The sequence below is a fragment of the Microplitis mediator genome, chromosome 7 (assembly GCF_029852145.1).
Source record: "Microplitis mediator isolate UGA2020A chromosome 7, iyMicMedi2.1, whole genome shotgun sequence".
Classification (NCBI taxonomy): Eukaryota; Metazoa; Arthropoda; class Insecta; order Hymenoptera; family Braconidae; genus Microplitis; species Microplitis mediator.
The window spans coordinates 24,174,379-24,198,946 of record NC_079975.1 but is presented as its reverse complement, the minus strand read 5'-3'; the positions used below and the strand labels follow the sequence as shown (position 1 = coordinate 24,198,946).

The following is a 24,568-nucleotide window of genomic DNA, read 5'->3' as shown; positions in this document are numbered from 1 at the left end:
TTTCATGAGATATTTAAAAAAAACGCCATTGTATCGAAAAATGAACTTTGATCTTCCTGCGGCACGTGTTCTTTTTACTTAGAAAGAAAAAATCAAATTCCCCATGTATTTTTTCACTAAAAAGAAGCTTTTTATGAGGCGCCTGAGAAAATTTAATTTTTAACCACCCTAATAAATATACACAGACACATACAAATTTATAGCATCGGGTGGGAGAGCGTAGCTCGTAGTGGGAGTCAACATTGAGGGGAAGTTCCGAGATAATGGAGTTCGAGTAATTTATTTTTTTATTTGAAGTCAAAGAATTTTAATAATTTTTAGTGCTCTCCATGGTCCAGTTTTAAGCGGAGATAAAAAAATTTCTTGTTGGATGGAAGAGGATTTCAAAAACAATCAAAATGACAGTCTTCTTGCGAAAATAAGAGACATAAAAAATTTGACAGGTACAAGATTTAGTGACGTCATTCTCGCTTCTCTATCAGCAAATCTGCATAAATATTTCTGGCAGGTATAGGAATATTAACTTTTAATTAAATGAAGTTGTTAAAAATTTAATTGTTTCGTAGATTGGTGAAACGGCGCCGAAAAATTTGACAGTAGTAATTCCGACGAGAATGACAGCGCCAAGTCAAAAATTAACTTTCAAAAATCGTTTTTCTGTTGGACTGTTACCTCTTTGCATTTCTGAAGTTAATGGAATTTATTGTGGCCGTCCAACTGATGATCCTAGAAAGTTACTTGATCGTTTACGGGACGTATCAAAGTCTTATAGAAAATTACGAAGTGATCCAGATTATTTAGTTAACTACTGGGTAATGACATGGTTGTCAGCTGCATTACCTGAAGTATTTCTCAGGCCGTTTCTTAAAAGTTACAGTACTATGATCTTTAGCAATTTGCCAGGACCACAAGCGGTGGCGATTTTAGGTCATACATTAAAAAAAATTGCATTTTGGATTCCCCATAGGTACGAACAATAATTTAATTCCAATAAGTGACTGCTTCCTCTCCAATCTCACTCCCAATATCATTATTAGGAATTTTCATACTCTATCTTACACACATGTGCATACATATGTTGAGTTTGAATACCAGGGCGGCCCAAAAAAAAGTGATTTTTTTATTTTTACCTTCACACTTCATAAAGTTGATATATGGTACAAAAAAAAAATTATCACTAAGTTAGAGCTCAAAAATTGAAGTTCAGAAGTTCCTCAGAATTTTTTAAATTTTGAAAATATGAAAAAAATTAAGCTTGTTTTTTTTTTCAAATTTTTTTTTCTTACTACGACAAATAATAGATTATCTCTTGAACATTTTGGGACACTTTTAAAATTTATGTTTTGAAGTGACAATTTTCAAAAGATCATTTATTTTCTGTAGTAAAATTTGCCGTAGCAAAAAAAAAAACTCAATTATTACAAATTTAAAAAATTTAAAAAATTAAGGCGCAACCTTTTAAATTTTCGAACTCAAACTTGGTATGTACCTGAAGATCGGAACGTTTGTCGCGCAACGAAAATGAAAAAAATTTATGTAATTTTACTGCTTAGTGGTGACTTGAGAAGTAATTGGGGGTGGCTACAATTTTCCTCTGATATATTAGCACTTATGCGAAAAATTTCAAAAGTCTAGGTTCAGTAGATTTTTGACTTTATTTTCTTTTTTTATTTTCGACTTATTTTTTTAGATTAACTGAAGCAGTCACTTATGGGAATTTTACTTAACTAATATATAGAAAGCGGAGTAAATAGAGAATTATTAAAATTATTGTCAAGATCAATTCGTGTTTCTGTAATTTATTATCTCTCTCTTTACTTCGCTTTGTCAAGAAAATAAAAAAAAAATATTTTAATGTCAGTAAAACATTAATAATATAAAATATTATCAAAGGGGAACAACAGGTATAGGCTTTTCATTCTTAACATACAATGGCAATGTTCATCTTTCATTGATAGCTGATGAAGCTGTGGTAACTGAAGAAATGAATCTTGATGACATTCTCAAAGGGACTGTCAATGACATCAAAAGACTTCATGACAACATTACTCTACCTTGTTTCGCAAAATCATTTTTAAATAACGCAGATGCACCCATAGAAACAGGTATTGTGAAAAAGTATAGATTAGTTATATATGTAGATATTTAAATATAATTTATGTTAATCCTAGAAAATTTTCAAGTAAAAGTAGAGCCGTCGTGTTAGAATTTTCAAAAATTTTAATTTTTTAAATTTATTTATTAATGCACACAATAATTATTTTCAGAGCTCGGTGTGCGGTAAAGAAACATCATCACCATTATCAAATTATTTATGATAAATTTTTATTAATTACTGTAATAAATTATACACTAGTGTAAATATTAAATCAACACATTTTTATTTATGTAAAATTATTGTATACTTTTCATATTTACTCATGACTTTTAAATAAATGATTGATTTACTTGTATAAATTTTTTACAAATAAATATTTTAATCTAAAAAAAAAAGATAATTAATTAATATGATCTTTACTATTATAAATAATTATCAAAGAGATAAGATAATATATTTTTGAATCGTTTGATAAAAAACGTTGACATCCAAATATAATATTTGGTCAATAATGATTTTGAAAAATTGATTCTATAGATTAGAGTTGTGATATTTTTTGAATACTCAAACAATCTTAATCGTACAAATTAATTTTAAACTCACTGATAAATCTATAGTAATAAATGTTCAATAACAATAAAAAATTATTTGATGACAGTCTGTAAAAGAAATCATTAGTTTTTTTTTTGATTGTTTATTTTGCCACTTTTCTTTCTCCTAATACTTAAATTAGAATGACATTGATACTGAAGTTAGCCGACGTTTAGTAATTTTTGAATTTTTTTAAGACTATAAATTATAAAATAAAGAAATATTTTAAAAAATTGCACTTGTAGTTTTTTAAATTTTCTACATGTGCATATTTTTAGTTTTTTTTTCTTTGTAATTGATTTGGTGAAAAAAAATTCAAAAATTCTTAATTGCCTGCAAACTTTGGGGTCATAAATTAAACACCAAGTCAAATTATTTACTCGAGTAAGATCTTACTCTATACTGATAATTAAAAAAAATATTGCACACAACACTTTTAATGAATATTAAACACTTATTAATTATAGCACTCAATTAAAATCAAAACACTTTACGACCCTAAAATTGACAGACAATCAGCAATTTTCGGATGTATTTTTTCAACAAATCAATTACAAAAATAAAAAAAAACTAAAAATATGCACACGTAGAAAATTCAAAAAAGTACACGTGCAATTTTTTCAAATATTTTTTTTTTGTAATTTATTGCTTTGAAAAAAAATTCAAAAATTATTAGACGTCGGCTAACTTCAGTATCGTAACACTTTTGATTGGCAGAACACTTAATTTGACATGGCGGCAAACACTTATGACATAAAAAAATTGTTTTGTCAATAAATTTGAAATGAAAAAAATTATTAAAATAAATAAAAGAATATACTCCATTGATTACTTCTTATTTTAAAAATCTCTGATAAATAAATGATAACAAGTAAAAGTCAGTACAGTTGATTTTTAATTTAAATTGTGAATATCAACGATTGCCAAGATTTGAACAGCGTAAAAATTGACATGAAGTAATTTAATTATTTTTATCATTTACATTTAAAATGTAAAGAAAATTAATGAAATTTAATGCTCGTTGAATAGCAGAAATTTATTTTTTTCACAAGTTTTAATTAATTACGACTTAAAAATTGTTAATTATTTAATTAAATTGCGATTTCAAAACTATCGGCTGCTATTAAAACTTCCCGCTGTTTTCGAGCTTCTTGAGCTCGAAAATACTTTTGGATGCCATTGAATTTTATGAGTTTTTCAAACTCAAACACATTACACTGCATTATATCATGATTTATCCGGGGGAAATGATATACAATGTCAAATGTTTAACTCTTTGGAGGTCTACGGTTACCTTGACGCCACCAAAAGATCGCGAGTTCTTGTAGAACTCGACAAAATAAGACTTTTTTTCAAATAGCTATAACTTCTTCAAAAATGGACTAATTCAAACGTTTTTTTTTTCTTCAAAATTTTTGTCTTCAAATGCTCTTTCCGGAAAAAAATTAAAAAAATTGAAGATATTAAAATCTATGAAACATTTCACTTTTTTGAAAAAATCGCATTTTTCTCGAAATTCATTTTTCTCAAAAAGTAAGCGACATATCGAAAAATTGTATTCTTTAAGAAAGTCTTTTAGCCGCGCCACGGAAACCGTCGAATCCCCACTCTTCGTCATCGGTATCTTTTAAACTAATTGACAATCCCCTGTACTAAAAAAATGACAATAGCAGGTAAAGGAAGCCGTGAAGTCTTAGCAGAAGAGCTATAGGCCTCGAAAATGCGCCGAAATGCCGATTCTGGCCACAAAATCTTAGAAAAAAATATCAAATTATGAAGTTATAGGGCGACAACTGCTCAGGCGCGTCGAGGACGACCCCCTGCACTTGAAAAATAGTAACAGAAATTAAGGAAAGCCGTGGAACCATCAATAGAACAGTTTTGGATTGCCGAGTTCCAATTATCAAAATAACTCATAAACTTACAGGCATTGATTGTGATATATCGTTCGTAAATGGACTTACTGTTGAAAATTCTAAAACGATTAAGTAAGTAAATGTAATAAAGTATATAAATTTTACAGTTTGATTCGAATACTAACTAATAATCATTATTTTTTACTTTAGAACGTACGTCAACAAATATCTTCGATGTAGAAAACTCATTTTATTTATAAAAGACTGGATGAATATGTGCAATCTTAATGGCGAAAGCAGAATATGTAATTATTCTGTCGTTTGGATGTTAATTTATTATTTACAAACAAAGTTTATGTTGCTTTGATAAAATTTGAGGGAAAGTCTCAAAGAATCGGTGGTTGAGAGACAGGAGCCTCCAAAGATTTTACCCTACCGGATATTAGTAATATTTATAATTTCAAAGATTTATTACAGGGATTTTTCATAATGTGCGCGGGCTTTAATTATAGAAATAATATATTTTGTCCACTTCTGAGTCGCCTGATTTAAAAAATAAATTTTTTTATTTCGGAAAAAGCTTGAAGATCTGCCTGATGAAATGGAGCCTTACAAAAATTACGTTAATAAAAATAAAAAAGCTGAAAGTTTACGGTTGGACTCAGTGGTGGCTGTCCAGGATCCATTTTATTTGAGCAACAATCTCACTAAAGCTGTTAAAAAATCTACCATGTATCGATTTAAAACTTTTTCCTCACTAAGCGCTAAAAAGTTTATGATTAATTGAACGATTTATTTATTTTGTATTTTTTTTTTCAACGCAAGGCGTCTGAATTGAAACGCAAGGCCTTGAATTGGAACTTTAATACAAAAATATGACAACTTTATATAACAACAATTAAAATTTTTTACATTTAATAATTTCATATTAATGTGTACATAAAGTTATCATTTACAACTAAATATAAATTACAAGTAGAGTAAGAGTACCCAGCTCTAATTAGGAGCCAGCCGGTCATATACTTTAACATTGGCTAGAAATATATATAGATATAATATAACATGAAGTGGCTGGCTACTAGTTTGAGGCTGAGTACTGGTGCTCTTACCCTATAAGAAGAACAATTTTATTATAAAAATCAAATTAGTTTTTATATAATATTTATATAAAAGTTATTTGGTTGTATTTATAATAAGAGTACAAAAAATAACATTTAAATTTACAACCGATATAAGAGTTGTTGAATATTATTGTCATTTAATATTTATATAGATATATAATTATAAGAAGAGACAAATTTATTTATTATACTAATAAATTATGATGCTAAAAGTAAAAGACATTTAAAAATTTTTTTACTTTTAATAAACAATATAAATATAAATAAACAATATAAAATACTGAAGAAAATATTTTGAAAATGCGTCAATTTAACAAAATTGTATCATGATTTTAAAAAAAAATTTCAGATGTCTGTTACTTTTAGCATCGCTGATAAATTTAAAAAATCAAATCATTTCTGCTTTCATCATACATTTAGTAAATGAACAAAAAAACTCGAACTGGTAAAAATTCTAATGATAATGAAAGTAGACAATAGATAATTTTTTTTTTTAAACAAATAAATCAAATTTTTACAGAAGAAAGTTATTATCCTGAAGTTAACAGACAATTTATAATTTTTGAATTTTTTTTTTTAACAAACAATTAAAAAAAAAAAAAATATGTATGTGTAGAAAATTAAAAAAATTTCAGGTGAAATTTTTTTAAATGTATCGTTTTTTGAAAGATTAAAATATTAGTAGACGTCGGTTAACTTCAGTTTCATAAAAATTAAATTAGTTTTTACATGATATTTATATAAAAGTTATTTTTGCTTGTATTTATAATAAAAGTACAAAATATAACATTTAAATTTACAACCAATATAAGAGTTGTTGAATATTATTGTCATTCAATATTTATATAGATATATAATTATAAGAAGAGACAAATTTATTTATTATACTAATAAATTATGATGCTAAAAGTAAAAGACATTTAAAAATTTTTTTACTTTTAATAAACAGTATAAATACTAAAGAAAATATTTTAAAAATAAGTCAATTTAAAAAAAATTGTATCATGATTTTAAAAAAAATTTTCAGGTGTCTGTTACTTTTAGCATCGCTGATAAATTTAATATATCAAATCATTTCTGCTTTCATTACACATTTAGTAAATGAACAAAAAAACTCGAACTGGTAAAAATTCTAACGATAATGAAAGTAGACAGTAGATAATTGTTGAATTTTTTTTTCAACAAACAATTTAAAAAAAAAAAAACATGCACGTGTAGAAAATTAAAAAAATTTCAGGTGAAATTTTTTTAAATGTATCGTTTTTTGAAACATTAAAATATTAGTAGACGTCGGTTAACTTCAGTTTCATAACAATTAAATTAGTTTTTACATGATATTTATATAAAAGTTATTTTTGCTTGTATTTATAATAAAAGTACAAAATATAGCATTTAAATTTACAACCAATATAAGAGTTGTTGAATATTATTGTCATTCAATATTTATATAGATATATAATTATAAGAAGAGACAAATTTATTTATTATACTAATAAATTATGATGCTAAAAGTAAAAGACATTTAAAAATTTTTTTACTTTTAATAAACAGTATAAATACTAAGGAAAATATTTTAAAAATGCGTCAATTTAAAAAGAATTGTATCATGATTTTAAAAAAAATTTTCAGGTGTCTGTTACTTTTAGCATCGCTGATAAATTTAATATATCAAATCATTTCTGCTTTCATCATACATTTAGTACATGAACAAAAAAACTCGAACTGTTAAAAATTCTCATGATAATGAAAGCAGACAACAGATAATTTTTTTTTTTAAACAAATAAATTAAATTTTTACAGAAGAAAGTAGACGTCGGTTAACTTCAGTTTCATAAAAATTAAATTATAGTTTACAATATTTTTAATTAAATTCTAATAAAACTTTGAGTTGTACTTTAAATAATTATTTAAATATGTATTAACGCATCAAAGAATCGTTAAGTATATAATATTTGAAATATATTACTTTCACGCGGTTGGGCGCCTCAAATATTTTACACACATGGCGAAAAAAAAAATTAAGATTGAGACAAAAGATCTCCCCTAAGTGAAAATTAAAAAAAAATATATTTTAATCTATAAACGTTCTGATCGTTAACAAGTATTGTGATCAAAAACTTTAGATTTTGCAATCAATCCATCGACTACATTACAACTTATCTAAAAAAAAACATTTTTAAAAAATGTCCCTACCGACCGATCAAGCTCAACTTTTAACAATTTAAGGTCTGGTGATTTTTTATTCGACCTTACTAGAGCGTTAACTGAAAGCTATTAACTATATTTTTTTTTCTCTTAATTTAATTATTGGTTTTTGGCCATGAAGTCTAGGCTCCTTGTGACCATCACGGATATAATTATTTCATAATCAAAAATTATATAGTATAAATATATGATCATATATAAAAAAACAAATTTAAACTAAACTTATAATAATAATTAATTCAAAAAATAAAACAATTAATATACTTGTCATTCAATGACTTTTTGTTTAAATGAAATATCCACTGTGACTTGATGCCATAGATTCGAACCCGATGGTGCCTCATACAGAAGATTTTCCAACGGCAATAGAGGATTTGACGGCTGACAAAATACCAGAGGCTGAATCCCCACCAGTAATTCCAGAGTAGTTTTTTTTCTTGTTATTTGCACTACTGGGTTTGTAGTCTTGCGACAAAACAATTTCTGGCAACAGGAGAAATTCATCGGCAGTTACTGGTCACCTGAGCATCAGCTTCAATCCACAAGTCTGGAATAAATTAAAACGATAATCAAAAATTAATAATGTCATTAATTATTCATTTAATTAATTTATTTTATATAAATTACCTCTGTTTTATTAGTTGATTTTATTTAGTTGACTTATAGGATAGACACACCTGAAGAGCTTCAACTGTCATGTACTTGGATGAAAAGTCTCTCTCCCCTCAAATTTATTTTTAAATCACTCCTCTTCTTATCTTCAGTTCTTCTTATCTTCAGATAACGAGTTATGGTTCACAAAATTTCACCCTTTGGTATATGGCGAATTAAGCAGTGATTATTTTAATCTAATCCTAGAAGTTCGTCGCTGAATGTGCATATATATACAAATGTATACATGTATATATATGTTTTTATATTTACACTCATAATTAAATGTTTATAGATATATGATTTACTCTGTTGTATATTCATAGTAGCAAGATGAACGTCATAGTTAAAGGTTGGCAGAGCGTTTCTGCCGCTACTCAACAGTCCGATCTGACGATAACCGGAAATAAGTTAGCGTATTCGAACCTGGAAATTACGGTTAACGCTTTCGTCGAGGACTACGAATCCTCCGTAAACTTCATCCGGTCAACTATCAATGCTTCCAATACCAAGCTTCGGACCGAAGTCACGCCAGTGATTTTCGCATTCGGCCGAACTGGATCCGGCAAGTCATCAATCTTGATCGGCGATCCGGCACGAAAAATTCGGGGCCTGGCATCCTCGTTGTTTTCCGATGCAGCTCCAGACGATCTTCGTTTCCGGTAAGTCGCACAAGAATGGTCATCTCATGGCTCTAAACGAAACCAGTTCCGGGATATCGTGCGCAACCAGGACCCTACTGCACTGGAAAGTTCCTTTACCCCTTGGAACGAGTTGGCGTGGGAGGAATTTAGCGAATTCCGGCCGACCATAGAAAGACGTTTTGTAGAGGATAATGGAGTCCACGTCAATTCATCATAGTAGGAACGAAAATCCACGGAAAAAAAGGTTTTTCTAATCGACATTCCTGGGTAACAAAGGACAGAACGTGATCAGGGAGGTGCTCATCAACCATCTCCCGTCACCAAGTGGATTTCATCGATGACGACGTCCTTCATGATGTATCTGAGAAAGGACTCGTCGGCTGATCCAGTCTGGCTGGAAATCGATGCGGTTTTTCCGGATAAGACAGTCGCATTTCTGTTGGCGTGTATCAAGCGTCCTTACATTAGAAATAATGTCTATCCGACGATTAACTTACTGCACGGGTTAAAAAACTTGCGGCTGGACGATTGGCGATCTGGCGTTTCAAGGCAATCAATTTCTCCGGTGCCGCACAGAAGACAGCGGCCAGATCAAGCATCTCCATCGAGGAACTTACTGCAAGTTCCAGCAATTGCAGTCGATGCCGCTGCTCCAGCAATGTCCCGTGATACATTTGAAGAGCTTATTGAACAGATGAGGGACTTGAGCGTTAATAAATTTGACCGACTCAGTGCTGCCGTTGACGAAAACCATGCTGCAATCAACGAAAACCATGCTGCAATCAACGAACTGAGAGATTTACATGATGCTGATTTCGACAACCTCAAAGTTCAACACCAGGCTCAGATCAACGAACTGTGAGATTGACATGATGCTGGTATCAACAACCTCAAAGTTGATTACGAGGCTAAGATCAACGATCTTACAGTTCGATACGATGCTCAGGATAACAAACTCCTTGCTGCGTTCAACCTTCTGCAAACCCGACACGATGCAGGAATACAAGATTTAAGAGCCCATATAGAGAATCAGCGAATGGCGCATTGCCAACCTGTTGTTACGCCACTTGGAGTATCACCTTCACCTCAAGGTTTACTAGCCGATGCAGCTCCAGTCGAACAACAGTCTGAAGAAGAAAATCGGCAATCGGAATCAGCTCGAGAATTGACTAGTACGAATCAGTCATCTAATTCACCACGAGCTTTATCACAAGATGATTTTCCGGATGTTTATTTCTTCAGCGTCACCTGAAAGTGAGATTTCTGATGCTGATGAGTCGTCTAGTGCAGCTCCAGCTTCACCAGTGTCTAGCGACTCGTCGTAATCTCCGGATAATACTCAGCTTCCTAAGTACGGCCCGAGGTCATGAATCAACCTACAGGATAGTATCATCAAGAAGTATCTCACAGTCGATCAAGCGGGTAGCAGTAAACCCGCTGTTTTATCTTCAGGAAGTTCAAGTGATGATAATGACAACGATGCAAGTAAAACAAGAGCGATGCTGAGTCATTTGATGTTAAAAGATCCCCAACGTCCTTGGATACGCATAACACCAACGTGATCCTTTACCGTCTAGACGAACACCAATTTCACGGAGTCCATCACTTGGGTCGGTAGATCTACATCGCTTTGGAGGTACAAGTAATTCGATACTCCTTTCAAAACATGGATAATTACTTCCCATGTCTGGTTGACTCATATCGCTGTATCATTGAAATGCAATGTAGAGAATGCAACACTCTATGCTGCATCATCACTACAATGAGAAACCACCTGAAAGAACATCAATAGCTTAGTTACCATATTAGGGGGGGGGGAGGCATACCAAGCTTTCTGGGACTCAACTACGCTAAATTTTTTTTTTTTTTCTAATGATATTTAAAGAAAAACAAAATAAATTTTTAGTTATAAAAAAAACATCACGTTTCCGCGAAAAATTGGGTATTCCCCAGAAAGAAGAAAAAGAAATTTATGGATATTTAATAAATTTGATTGAATTAAATTTTCTTGTAAGTAATTTACATAAAGAAAAATTGCATTTCACATAACTATTAGACACAAAGGAAAAAAAAAATAGTTTTTACCGTAAACAAAAGTCATTAACGTTTTTTTGACTGACACTCGATTTTTAAAAAAGTTTAACAAAAAAAAATTCAGAAGTGATTTTTACAAAAGTGATTTTGAATTTTTTAAAAAACACTTAAAAAAAAAAATTTTTTTTTGAAAATTGTGGGGTAACCGGCTTTATCCGCCCAATCCTGAAATGTAATATATTAAAGAAATAGTTTTTTGTTTTTAATTAAAAAAAGAATTCAATCACTTTCATAAAAAAAAAAAACTTTTCTTTAATTTCCACAGTAAAAAATTTACCTGGTCAATGAATCCACAGAGCTTGAATGATTCGTAATGTGTTGACCCAATACGGATGGAAGAACTAGGCTAATGGAAAAAATTCAATAGGTCAGTTACCACATAATTGCAACAAATTAAATAGTTTTGTGTTTTCAATAAAAAAAAAAAATCTGATCACTTTTATAGAAAAAAGATTTTTCGTCAATTCACATAATTAGAAATTTACCTGGTCATTAGTATCTCAGAGCTTGAGGGAATACCTCTCAGTTGAATTTATGCCAGCTTGTTCTTCAGTGGACTGACCTTGAACATTAAAAAAAATTTTTCATTAGCATCTGAAATATAATATAAATACTATACACATAAATATATTTAAATACGTGCACGACAAATAAAAGGCTTGAGATGAATTAAATGATAAGTGAAAGTATTTTGCGAACTTGAAAATATTTCTTTCTTTTTTCTTTTATGAAAATATGTAAATAATTTTTTTTCATTTGAAAGGACAAAATTATATATTAAATTTTTTATATTAATGTAGTAACTAACCAGTTAATGTGTGGCGTAGTGGTCTCTCATTGTACAGACGCCATGGCAAACGAAGTCGCATCCTTCTACATCGCATTTTAATGATCCATCGGTATGGGATAACCAGACATGGGAAGGAATTACCCATGTCTTGAAAAGTTTATCGCATACCTTACACTTCCAATGCGCTATTGATCTTCCGTGCCAACCGATGTAATCCGCGAAATTGGTGTTCGCATACAGATTTGCGTCGTCGACAGCAAAGGATCGCGTTGATGTGTAGTTGATCCTTGCTCGCTGGGGGTCATCTAATTTTAACGTACGCAGCAACAAACTTGTTTTTCTTGCATCGCTGTCATCGTCATCACTTGAACTGCTTGATGGTAAAACAGCGGGTTTACGGCCAGCCGTCTTATCGTTGTGAAACTTGTAGATGACACTATTCCGAACGTTAGTTCGTGACCTCAGGTCGTACCTAGAACGCTGAGCATTTTCCGGAGATTCCGACGAGCAACTAGGTACTGGTGGAGCTGGAGATGCAATAGCCGACGAATTAGCACCAGAAGTCTCACTGTCAGGTGAGGCTAAAGAAGAAAACGTCACATCCGGAAAATCATCTTGTGACGAAGCTCGTGGTGAATTAGACTGATTTGTACTAGTCGATTCTCGAGCTGATTCTGACTGCCGATTTTCTTCTTCAGGCTGCTGTTGTTCGGCTGGAGCTGCATCCGCTTGTACATCTTGAGGTGGAGGTGGTGCTCTAGGTGGTGTCACAATAGATTGGCGGTGCTCCCTTTGCTGATTCTCCAATTGGGCTCTTAAATCTCGTATTTCTGCATCGTGTCGGGTTTGAAGTTGGTTCATCGCAGCAAGGAGATTATTAACCTGAGCTGTCAGTTCGTCGATCTGAGGCTGGTATTGAACTTTAAGATCGTCGAAATCAGCATCATGTAAATCTCTCAGTTCGTCGATTGCAGCATGGTTTTCGGCGATTGCAGCATGGTTTTCGGCGATTGCAGCACGGTTTTCGGTAATTGCAGCACGGTTTCTCTCGACATCAGCATTGAGTCGGTTAAATTTATTGATGCTCAAGTCCCTCATCTGTTCAATGATCTCTTCAAATGTATCATTGGTCATTGCTCAAGACTAAAAGAACAAACATTAAAAGTTGGGGTCGCCATTGTTTAATCATTTAGTTAAAAATTAAATATTTTAAAACGGAAATAAATTAAATGGACAGTGAAAATTGGGTAACTGAAGGCCTGGAGTTTTTTTTTGGGCTCAAGAATAAAAAAACAAACATTAAAAGTTGGGGTTGCCATTGTTTAATCATTTAGTTGAAAATTAAATATTTTAAAACGGAAATAAATTAAATGGACGGTGAAAATTGAGTAACTGAAGGCCTGAAGTTTTCTTTTTGGGCACAAAAATAAAACAACAAACATTGAAAGCTGGGGCGGCCTTTGTTTAATCATTTAGTTGAAAATTAAATATTTTAAAACGGAAATATATTAAATGGACGGTGAAAATTGAGTAACTGAAGGCCTGGAGTTTTTTTTTGGGCACAAAAATAAAAAAACAAACATTGAAAGTTGGGGCCGCCATTGTTTAATCATTTAGTTGAAAATTAAATATTTTAGAACGGAAATAAATTGAATGGACGGTGAAAATTGAGTAACTGACGGCCTGGAGTTTTTTTTTGGGCACAAAAATAAAAAAACAAACATTGAAAGTTGGGGCCGCCATTGTTTAATCATTTAGTTGAAAATTAAATATTTTAGAACGGAAATAAATTGAATGGACGGTGAAAATTGAGTAACTGACGGCCTGGAGTTTTTTTTTGGGCACAAAAATAAAAAAAAAAACATTGAAAGTTGGGGTCGCCATTGTTTAGTCATTTAGTTAAAAATTAAATATTTTAAAACGGAAATAAATTGAATGGACGGTGGAAATTGAGTAACTGAAGGCCTGGAGTTTTTTTTCTGGGCTCAAGAATAAAAGAACAAACATTAAAAGTTGGGGTCGCCATTGTTTAATCATTTAGTTAAAAATTAAATATTTCAAAACGGAAATAAATTAAATGGACAGTGAAAATTGGGTAACTGAAGGCCTGGAGTTTTTTTTTGGGCTCAAGAATAAAAAAACAAACATTAAAAGTTGGGGTTGCCATTGTTTAATCATTTAGTTGAAAATTAAATATTTTAAAACGGAAATATATTAAATGGACGGTGAAAATTGAGTAACTGAAGGCCTGGAGTTTTTTTTTGGGCACAAAAATAAAAAAAACAAACATTGAAAGTTGGGGCCGCCATTGTTTAATCATTTAGTTGAAAATTAAATATTTTAGAACGGAAATAAATTGAATGGACGGTGAAAATTGAGTAACTGACGGCCTGGAGTTTTTTTTTGGGCACAAAAATAAAAAAACAAACATTGAAAGTTGGGGCCGCCATTGTTTAATCATTTAGTTGAAAATTAAATATTTTAGAACGGAAATAAATTGAATGGACGGTGAAAATTGAGTAACTGACGGCCTGGAGTTTTTTTTTGGGCACAAAAATAAAAAAAAAAACATTGAAAGTTGGGGTCGCCATTGTTTAGTCATTTAGTTAAAAATTAAATATTTTAAAACGGAAATAAATTGAATGGACGGTGGAAATTGAGTAACTGAAGGCCTGGAGTTTTTTTTCTGGGCTCAAGAATAAAAGAACAAACATTAAAAGTTGGGGTCGCCATTGTTTAATCATTTAGTTAAAAATTAAATATTTCAAAACGGAAATAAATTAAATGGACAGTGAAAATTGGGTAACTGAAGGCCTGGAGTTTTTTTTTGGGCTCAAGAATAAAAAAACAAACATTAAAAGTTGGGGTCGCCATTGTTTAATCATTTAGTTGAAAATTGAATATTTTAAAACGGAAATAAATTAAATGGACGGTGAAAATTGAGTAACTGAAGGCCTGAAGTTTTCTTTTTGGGCACAAAAATAAAACAACAAACATTGAAAGCTGGGGCGGCCTTTGTTTAATCATTTAGTTGAAAATTAAATATTTTAAAACGGAAATAAATTAAATGGACGGTGAAAATTGAGTAACTGAAGGCCTGAAGTTTTGTTTTTGGGCACAAAAATAAAACAACAAACATTGAAAACTGGGGCCGCCATTGCTTAATCATTTAGTTGAAAATTAAATATTTTAAAACGGAAATAAATTAAATGGACGGTGAAAATTGAGTAACTGGAGGCCTGAAGTTTTTTTTTGGGCACAAAAATAAAACAACAAACATTGAAAGTTGGGGCCGCCATTGTTTAATCATTTAGTTGAAAATTAAATATTTTAAAACGGAAATAAATTAAATGGACGGTGAAAATTGAGTAACTGAAGGCCTGAAGTTTTGTTTTTGGGCACAAAAATAAAACAACAAACATTGAAAACTGGGGCCGCCATTGTGTAGTCATTTAGTTAAAAATTAAATATTTTAAAACGGAAATATATTAAATAGACGATGAAAATTGAGTAACTGAAGGCCTGGAGTTTTATTTTGGGCACAAAAATAAAAAAACAAACATTGAAAGTTGGGGCCGCCATTGTTTAATCATTTAGTTGAAAATTAAATATTTTAAAACGGAGATGAATTAAATGGACGGTGAAAATTAAGTAACTGATGGCCTGGAGTTTTTTTTTGGGCACAAAAATAAAAAAACAAACATTGAAAGCTGGGGCCGCCATTGTTTAATCATTGAGTTGAAAACTAAATATTTTAGAACGGAAATAAATTGAATGGACGGTGAAAATTGAGTAACTGAAGGCCTGGAGTTTTTTTTTGGGCTCAAGAATAAAAATACAAACATTAAAAGTTGGGGTCGCCATTGTTTAATCATTTAGTTGAAAATTAAATATTTTAAAACGGAGATGAATTAAATGGACGGTGAAAATTAAGTAACTGATGGCCTGGAGTTTTTTTTTGGGCACAAAAATAAAAAAACAAACATTGAAAGCTGGGGCCGCCATTGTTTAATCATTGAGTTGAAAATTAAATATTTTTAAACGGAAATAAATTAAATGGACGGTGAAAATTGAGTAACTGGAGGCCTGAAGTTTTTTTTTTGGGCACAAAAATAAAACAACAAACATTGAAAGTTGGGGCCGCCATTGTTTAATCATTGAGTTGAAAATTAAATATTTTTGAACGGAAATAAATTAAATGGACGGTGAAAATTGAGTAACTGGAGGTCTGAAGTTTTTTTTTTGGGCACAAAAATAAAAAAACAAACATTGAAAGCTGGGGCCGCCATTGTTTAATCATTGAGTTGAAAATTAAATATTTTTGAACGGAAATAAATTAAATGGACGGTGAAAATTGAGTAACTGGAGGCCTGAAGTTTTTTTATTGGGCACAAAAATAAAACAACAAACATTGAAAGCTGGGGCCGCCATTGTTTGATCATTGAGTTGAAAATTAAATATTTTTGAACGGAAATAAATTAAATGGACGGTGAAAATTGAGTAACTGGAGGCCTGAAGTTTTTTTTTTGGGCACAAAAATAAAACAACAAACATTGAAAGTTGGGGCCGCCATTGTTTAATCATTTAGTTGAAAATTAAATATTTTAAAACGGAAATAAATTAAATAGACGGTGAAAATTAAGTAACTGACGGCCCGGAGTTTTTTTTTTGGCTCAAGAATAAAAATACAAACATTAAAAGTTGGGGTCGCCATTGTTTAATCATTTAGTTGAAAATTAAATATTTTAAAACGGAGATGAATTAAATGGACGGTGAAAATTAAGTAACTGATGGCCTGGAGTTTTTTTATGGGCACAAAAATAAAAAAACAAACATTGAAAGCTGGGGTCGCCATTGTTTAATCATTTAGTTGAAAATTAAATATTTTAAAACGGAGATGAATTAAATGGACGGTGAAAATTAAGTAACTGATGGCCTGAAGTTTTTTTTTTGGGCACAAAAATAAAACAACAAACATTGAAAGGTGGGGCCGCCATTGTTGAATCATTTAGTTAACAATGAAATATTTTAAAACGGAAATAAATTGAATGGACGGTGAAAATTGAGTAACTGAAGGCCTGGAGTTTTTTTTTTGGCTCAAGAATAAAAACACAAACATTAAAAATTGGGGTCGCCATTGTTTAATCATTTAGTTGAAAATTAAATATTTCAAAACGGAAATAAATTAAATGGACGGTGAAAATTGAGTAACTGAAGGCCTGGAGTTTTTTTTTTGGCTCAAGAATAAAAAAACCAACATTAAAAGTTGGGGTCGCCATTGTTCAATCATTTAGTTGAAAATGAAATATTTTAAAACGGAAATATATCAAATAGACGATGAAAATTGAGTAACTGAAGGCCTGGAGTTTTATTTTGGGCACAAAAATAAAAAAACAAACATTGAAAGTTGGGGCCGCCATTGTTTAATCATTTAGTTGAAAATTAAATATTTTAAAACGGAGATAAATTAAATGGACGGTGAAAATTGAGTAACTGAGGCCTGGAGTTTTTTTGTGGGCTCAAGAATAAAAAAACAAACATTGAAAGCTGGGGCCGCCATTGTTTAATCATTGAGTTGAAAATTAAATATTTTTGAACGGAAATAAATTAAATGGACGGTGAAAATTGAGTAACTGATGGCCTGGAGTTTTTTTTTGGGCACAAAAATAAAAAAACAAACATTGAAAGTTGGGGCCGCCATTGTTTAATCATTTAGTTGAAAATTAAATATTTTAAAACGGAGATAAATTAAATGGACGGTGAAAATTGAGTAACTGAGGCCTGGAGTTTTTTTGTGGGCTCAAGAATAAAAAAACAAACATTGAAAGCTGGGGCCGCCATTGTTTAATCATTGAGTTGAAAATTAAATATTTTTGAACGGAAATAAATTAAATGGACGGTGAAAATTGAGTAACTGGAGGCCTGAAGTTTTTTTTTTGGGCACAAAAATAAAACAACAAACATTGAAAGTTGGGGCCGCCATTGTTTAATCATTTAGTTGAAAATTAAATATTATAAAACGGAAATAAATTAAATAGACGATGAAAATTGAGTAACTGAAGGCCTGGAGTTTTATTTTGGGCACAAAAATAAAAAAACAAACATTGAAAGTTGGGGCCGCCATTGTTTAATCATTTAGTTGAAAATTAAATATTTTAAAACGGAGATGAATTAAATGGACGGTGAAAATTAAGTAACTGATGGCCTGGAGTTTTTTTTTGGGCACAAAAATAAAAAAACAAACATTGAAAGCTGGGGCCGCCATTGTTTAATCATTGAGTTGAAAACTAAATATTTTAGAACGGAAATAAATTGAATGGACGGTGAAAATTGAGTAACTGAAGGCCTGGAGTTTTTTTTTGGGCTCAAGAATAAAAATACAAACATTAAAAGTTGGGGTCGCCATTGTTTAATCATTTAGTTGAAAATTAAATATTTTAAAACGGAGATGAATTAAATGGACGGTGAAAATTAAGTAACTGATGGCCTGGAGTTTTTTTTTGGGCACAAAAATAAAAAAACAAACATTGAAAGCTGGGGCCGCCATTGTTTAATCATTGAGTTGAAAATTAAATATTTTTAAACGGAAATAAATTAAATGGACGGTGAAAATTGAGTAACTGGAGGCCTGAAGTTTTTTTTTTGGGCACAAAAATAAAACAACAAACATTGAAAGTTGGGGCCGCCATTGTTTAATCATTGAGTTGAAAATTAAATATTTTTGAACGGAAATAAATTAAATGGACGGTGAAAATTGAGTAACTGGAGGTCTGAAGTTTTTTTTTTGGGCACAAAAATAAAAAAACAAACATTGAAAGCTGGGGCCGCCATTGTTTAATCATTGAGTTGAAAATTAAATATTTTTGAACGGAAATAAATTAAATGGACGGTGAAAATTGAGTAACTGGAGGCCTAAAGTTTTTTTTTTGGGCACAAAAATAAAACAACAAACATTGAAAGTTGGGGCCGCCATTGTTTAATCATTTAGTTGAAAATTAAATATTTTAAAACGGAAATAAATTAAATGGACGGTGAAAATTGAGTAACTGAAGGCCTGAAGTTTTGTTTTTGGGCACAAAAATAAAACAACAAACATTGAAAACTGGGGCCGCCATTGTTTAGTCATTTAGTTAAAAATTAAATATTTTAAAACGGAAATATATTAAATAGACGATGAAAATTGAGTAACTGAAGGCCTGAAGTTTTGTTTTTGGGCACAAAAATAAAACAACAAACATTGAAAACTGGGGCCGCCATTGTTTAATCATTTAGTTGAAAATTAAATATTTTAAAACGGAAATAAATTAAATGGACGGTGAAAATTGAGTAACTGGAGGCCTGAAGTTTTTTTTTTGGGCACAAAAATAAAACAACAAACATTGAAAGTTGGGGCCGCCATTGTTTAATCATTTAGTTAAAAATTAAATATTTCAAAACGGAAATAAATTAAATGGACAGTGAAAATTGAGTAACTGAAGGCCTGGAGTTTTATTTTGGGCACAAAAATAAAAAAACAAACATTGAAAGTTGGGGCCGCCATTGTTTAATCATTTAGTTGAAAATTAAATATTTTAGAACGGAAATAAATTGAATGGACGGTGAAAATTGAGTAACTGAAGGCCTGGAGTTTTTTTTTGGGCTCAAGAATAAAAGAACAAACATTAAAAGTTGGGGTCGCCATTGTTTAATCATTTAGTTAAAAATTAAATATTTTAAAACGGAGATAAATCAAATAGACGGTGAAAATTGAGTAACTGAAGACCTGAAGTTTTTTTTTTGGGCACAAAAATAAAACAACAAACATTGAAAGCTGGGGCCGCCATTGTTTGATCATTTAGTTAGAAATTAAATATTTCAAAACGGAAATAAATTAAATGGACAGTGAAAATTGAGTAACTGAAGGCCTGGAGTTTTATTTTGGGCACAAAAATAAAAAAACAAACATTGAAAGTTGGGGCCGCCATTGTTTAATCATTTAGTTGAAAATTAAATATTTTAGAACGGAAATAAATTGAATGGACGGTGAAAATTGAGTAACTGAAGGCCTGGAGTTTTTTTTTGGGCTCAAGAATAAAAGAACAAACATTAAAAGTTGGGGTCGCCATTGTTTAATCATTTAGTTAAAAATTAAATATTTTAAAACGGAGATAAATCAAATAGACGGTGAAAATTGAGTAACTGAAGACCTGAAGTTTTTTTTTTGGGCACAAAAATAAAACAACAAACATTGAAAGCTGGGGCCGCCATTGTTTGATCATTTAGTTAAAAATTAAATATTGTTGAACGGAAATAAATTAAATGGACGGTGAAAATTGAGTAACTGAGGCCTCGAGTTTTTTTTTGGGCACAAAAATAAAAAAACAAACATTGAAAGCTGGGGCCTCCATTGTTTAATCATTGAGTTGAAAATCAAATATTGTTGAACGGAAATAAATTAAATGGACGGTGAAAATTGAGTAACTGGAGGCCTGAAGTTTTTTTTTTGGGCACAAAAATAAAACAACAACCATTGAAAGTTGGGGCCGCCATTGTTCAATCATTTAGTTGAAAATTAAATATTTTAAAACGGAAATAAATTAAATGGACGGTGAAAATTGAGTAACTGAAGGCCTGGAGTTTTTTTTTGGGCACAAAAATAAAAAAACAAACATTGAAAGCTGGGGCCGCCATTGTTTAATCATTTAGTTGAAAATTAAATATTTTAAAACGGAGATAAATTAAATGGACGGTGAAAATTGAGTAACTGAAGGCCTGAATTTTTTTTTTGGGCACAAAAATAAAACAACAACCATTGAAAGTTGGGGCCGCCATTGTTCAATCATTTAGTTGAAAATTAAATATTTTAAAACGGAAATAAATTAAATGGACGGTGAAAATTGAGTAACTGAAGGCCTGGAGTTTTTTTTGGGCACAAAAATAAAAAAACAAACATTGAAAGCTGGGGCCGCCATTGTTTAATCATTTAGTTGAAAATTAAATATTTTAAAACGGAAATAAATTAAATGGACGGTGAAAATTGAGTAACTGAGGCCTGGAGTTTTTTTGTGGGCTCAAGAATAAAAGAACAAACATTAAAAGTTGGGGTCGCCATTGTTTAATCATTTAGTTAAAAATTAAATATTTTAAAACGGAGATAAATCAAATAGACGGTGAAAATTGAGTAACTGAAGACCTGAAGTTTTTTTTTTGGGCACAAAAATAAAACAACAAACATTGAAAGCTGGGGCCGCCATTGTTTGATCATTTAGTTAAAAATTAAATATTGTTGAACGGAAATAAATTAAATGGACGGTGAAAATTGAGTAACTGAGGCCTCGAGTTTTTTTTTGGGCACAAAAATAAAAAAACAAACATTGAAAGCTGGGGCCGCCATTGTTTAATCATTGAGTTGAAAATTAAATATTGTTGAACGGAAATAAATTAAATGGACGGTGAAAATTGAGTAACTGGAGGCCTGAAGTTTTTTTTTTGGGCACAAAAATAAAACAACAACCATTGAAAGTTGGGGCCGCCATTGTTCAATCATTTAGTTGAAAATTAAATATTTTAAAACGGAAATAAATTAAATGGACGGTGAAAATTGAGTAACTGAAGGCCTGGAGTTTTTTTTTGGGCACAAAAATAAAAAAACAAACATTGAAAGCTGGGGCCGCCATTGTTTAATCATTTAGTTGAAAATTAAATATTTTAAAACGGAGATAAATTAAATGGACGGTGAAAATTGAGTAACTGAAGGCCTGAATTTTTTTTTTGGGCACAAAAATAAAACAACAACCATTGAAAGTTGGGGCCGCCATTGTTCAATCATTTAGTTGAAAATTAAATATTTTAAAACGGAAATAAATTAAATGGACGGTGAAAATTGAGTAACTGAAGGCCTGGAGTTTTTTTTGGGCACAAAAATAAAAAAACAAACATTGAAAGCTGAGGCCGCCATTGTTTAATCATTTAGTTGAAAATTAAATATTTTAAAACGGAAATAAATTAAATGGACGGTGAAAATTGAGTAACTGAGGCCTGGAGTTTTTTTGTGGGCTCAAGAATAAAAATACAAACATTAAAAGTTGGGGTCGCCATTGTTTAATCATTTAGTTAAAAATTAAATATTTTAAAACGGAGATAAATTAAATAGACGGTGAAAATTGAGTAACTGAAGGCCTGAATTTTTTTTTTGGGCACAAAAATAAAACAACAACCATTGAAAGTTGGGGCCGCCATTGTTCAATCATTTAGTTGAAAATTAAATATTTTAAAACGGAAATAAATTAAAAAGCCAGTGAAAATTGAGTAACTGAAGGCCTGAAGTTTTTTTTTGGGCACAAAAATAAAACAACAACCATTGAAAGTTGGGGCCGCCATTGTTCAATCATTTAGTTGAAAATTAAATATTTTAAAACGGAAATAAATTAGAAAGCCGGTGAAAATTGAGTAACTGAAGGCCTGAAGTTTTTTTTTGGGCACAAAAATAAAAAAACAAACATTGAAAGCTGGGGCCGCCATCGTTTAATCATTTAGTTGAAAATTAAATATTTTAAAACGAAGATAAATTAAATGGACCGTGAAAATTGAGTAACTGAAGGCCTGGAGTTTTTTTTTGGGCACAAAAATAAAAAAACAAACATTGAAAGCTGGGGCCGCCATTGTTTAATCATTTAGTTAAAAATTAAATATTTTCAAACAGAAATAAATTAAAAGGACGGTGAAAATTGAGTCACTGAAGGCCTGGAGTTTTTCTTTTAAGCCACGAGAGTTAAAAGATAAACATTAAAAGTCAGGGCCGCCATTGTTCAATCATTTAGTTAAAAATTCTATATTTTGAAACGGAAATAAATTAAAAGGACGGTGAAAATTGAGTAACTGAAGGCCTGGAGTTTTTCTTTCAAGCCACGAGAGTAAAAAAATAAACAATAAAAGTCAGGGCCGCCATTGTTTAAACATTTACTCAAGAAAATTCGCTGATTATCGGCTATTTCAAATTGTAAATTCGAAGTCAATCATTTGTGGCAGCTAAGTCACGTGATGGCGAGTATATATATAGATATAGCCGGCAGGTTAGTTTAACACAAAAATGATCACAGATTTTATGAATTAAGCTGAGAATGTCAATGAAAAACATAGATAAATAACAATACCTGATGAATTAGCGAATAGTAATCAAATTGATGTAATCAATGAAGCACGATAACTTGCACGATGTAATTAATTATTATAAATACTGTCAGCACGTGGTTTTCTATAACAGGTGTTGTAGAATACTGTCAGTTACCGCGTAGCTGGCTATCGAGTTGAAATTCCGAGTCTCAGAGGGCGCGTCGATAGCAGCACCTCTGGTATAGTAGAGTGTAGAGTTATCAAGTGTTCTGGCGCGAACATTTGATATTTACGAAACAATAGGAGAGTTTATAAATTAAAGGAAATTCGCAATTATCGGCTTTTGGTGACCTTAGAGGAATTCCGGATATCAAGCTTTGGGAAACAATGCACCCACGCGATAGAACGCAGCCCAAAACGTAGTAGAAATAACTTATTTTCATTTTTCAGTCGAGAAAAAAATTTTCCCTCAATCCGAGAGTTTATAAATTAAAGGAACTTCGCTGATAATCGACTTTCGGTGACCTCAGAGGAATAGAAAACTTTACTTGTTCGAAATTGCAGCAAAGTTGAGCCGATGCTTATTTTGCCGTATGGTGGCTATGATAATCCTGACCAGCCACCCCCATTACACTGAGAGAAAAAAAAATTAAATTCAAGTAACCATGTTTACTTAACTCATAATACTGAAAACAAGAAAAAATTTACTTCATCGAAGTATAATATTTCTTATCTTTATAACAATTGTTTGAATCTACTCATAAATCTCTACAGACAATGCATTTTTACTAAAATTAAGAAAATATTTACTAAAATTAAGAAAATATCCACTTGGCACTATTTGAGTAAAATAATACTTAAATCAAGAAATTTTACTTGGAAATATACACTTTTTTTCCTCAGTGTAGGAACCGTTCAGTCAATGCCTACGTCAGGTAATTTTTATAATATTTTTTATTTTTATTTTCTACTTTATTATTTATGATTTATTTTTACAGATAATGAAGACAAAGAGGCTGAAAGTCCTACCAATACGCCAATCAGAACTGTCGAAAAAGGCTCATGGAGCTCACGGGGTCTTGTCAGAGCCTGATGGAATGGCAAAGAAGGTGCATCACCTACACCCGATGCCATTATCAGACCTGACGAAGGTCATTTCATTTACAAACTTGAAGTACAAGTATTTTCTTTAAATTAACTAGAGTAAGAATGTAAATGTTAATAGTTAAACATTATCAGCGATTACTATAGTAATTATTATTGTTTTTTTTATTTAAGAACTGGTACAACGATTTGATGACGTTTTACGAGCGGGTGGACTAGGACGTCAAAAAATTAAATTTTCGATTAAGCGACATATCGAAAAATTGTATTCTTTAAGAAAGTCTTTTAGCCGCGCCACGGAAACCGTTGAATCCCCACTCTTC

At 31.2% G+C, this 24,568-nt stretch overlaps 2 protein-coding genes and 1 long non-coding RNA gene across 3 annotated transcripts; 1 reads left to right on the top strand and 2 right to left on the bottom strand.

Annotated features, from left to right (window-relative positions):
• Window positions 1-325: 325 nt before the first annotated feature.
• Window positions 326-2,195, top strand: LOC130671449 (uncharacterized). Its single transcript, XM_057475346.1, has 3 exons — window positions 326-508; window positions 567-967; window positions 1,894-2,195. Exons 1-3 carry the CDS (start codon window positions 371-373, stop codon window positions 2,147-2,149), a joined length of 795 nt encoding a protein of 264 aa, XP_057331329.1. The 5' UTR covers window positions 326-370; the 3' UTR covers window positions 2,150-2,195.
• A 4,931-nt stretch (window positions 2,196-7,126) lies between these two features.
• On the bottom strand, window positions 7,127-12,362 carry LOC130671056 (uncharacterized). Its single transcript, XR_008990466.1, has 5 exons — window positions 12,069-12,362; window positions 11,746-11,822; window positions 11,538-11,606; window positions 8,499-10,940; window positions 7,127-8,418 (listed from the first exon to the last, which is right to left on the bottom strand). It is a non-coding gene; the product is annotated as an uncharacterized LOC130671056 (long non-coding RNA).
• Window positions 12,362-23,297, bottom strand: LOC130671978 (uncharacterized). The gene is made up of 3 exons (XM_057476158.1): window positions 23,183-23,297; window positions 12,449-13,193; window positions 12,362-12,399 (listed from the first exon to the last, which is right to left on the bottom strand). Exons 2-3 carry the CDS (start codon window positions 13,182-13,184, stop codon window positions 12,362-12,364), a joined length of 774 nt encoding a protein of 257 aa, XP_057332141.1. The 5' UTR covers window positions 13,185-13,193; window positions 23,183-23,297.
• Window positions 23,298-24,568: the final 1,271 nt, after the last annotated feature.

Excerpts from the sequence above, each read along its gene's own strand:
- LOC130671449 (XM_057475346.1), top strand. The coding sequence starts at position 371 with ATGGAAGAGGATTTCAAAAACAATCAAAATGACAGTCTTCTTGCGAAA. Across the intron at positions 509-566 it reads TGCATAAATATTTCTGGCAG|ATTGGTGAAACGGCGCCGAA; the intron begins GTATAGGAATAT and ends ATTGTTTCGTAG. Across the intron at positions 968-1,893 it reads GCATTTTGGATTCCCCATAG|GGGAACAACAGGTATAGGCT; the intron begins GTACGAACAATA and ends ATATTATCAAAG.
- LOC130671978 (XM_057476158.1), bottom strand. The coding sequence starts at position 13,184 with ATGACCAATGATACATTTGAAGAGATCATTGAACAGATGAGGGACTTG. Across the intron at positions 12,400-12,448 it reads CAACGATAAGACGGCTGGCC|CGATGCAAGAAAAACAAGTT; the intron begins GTAAACCCGCTG and ends TGACGATGACAG.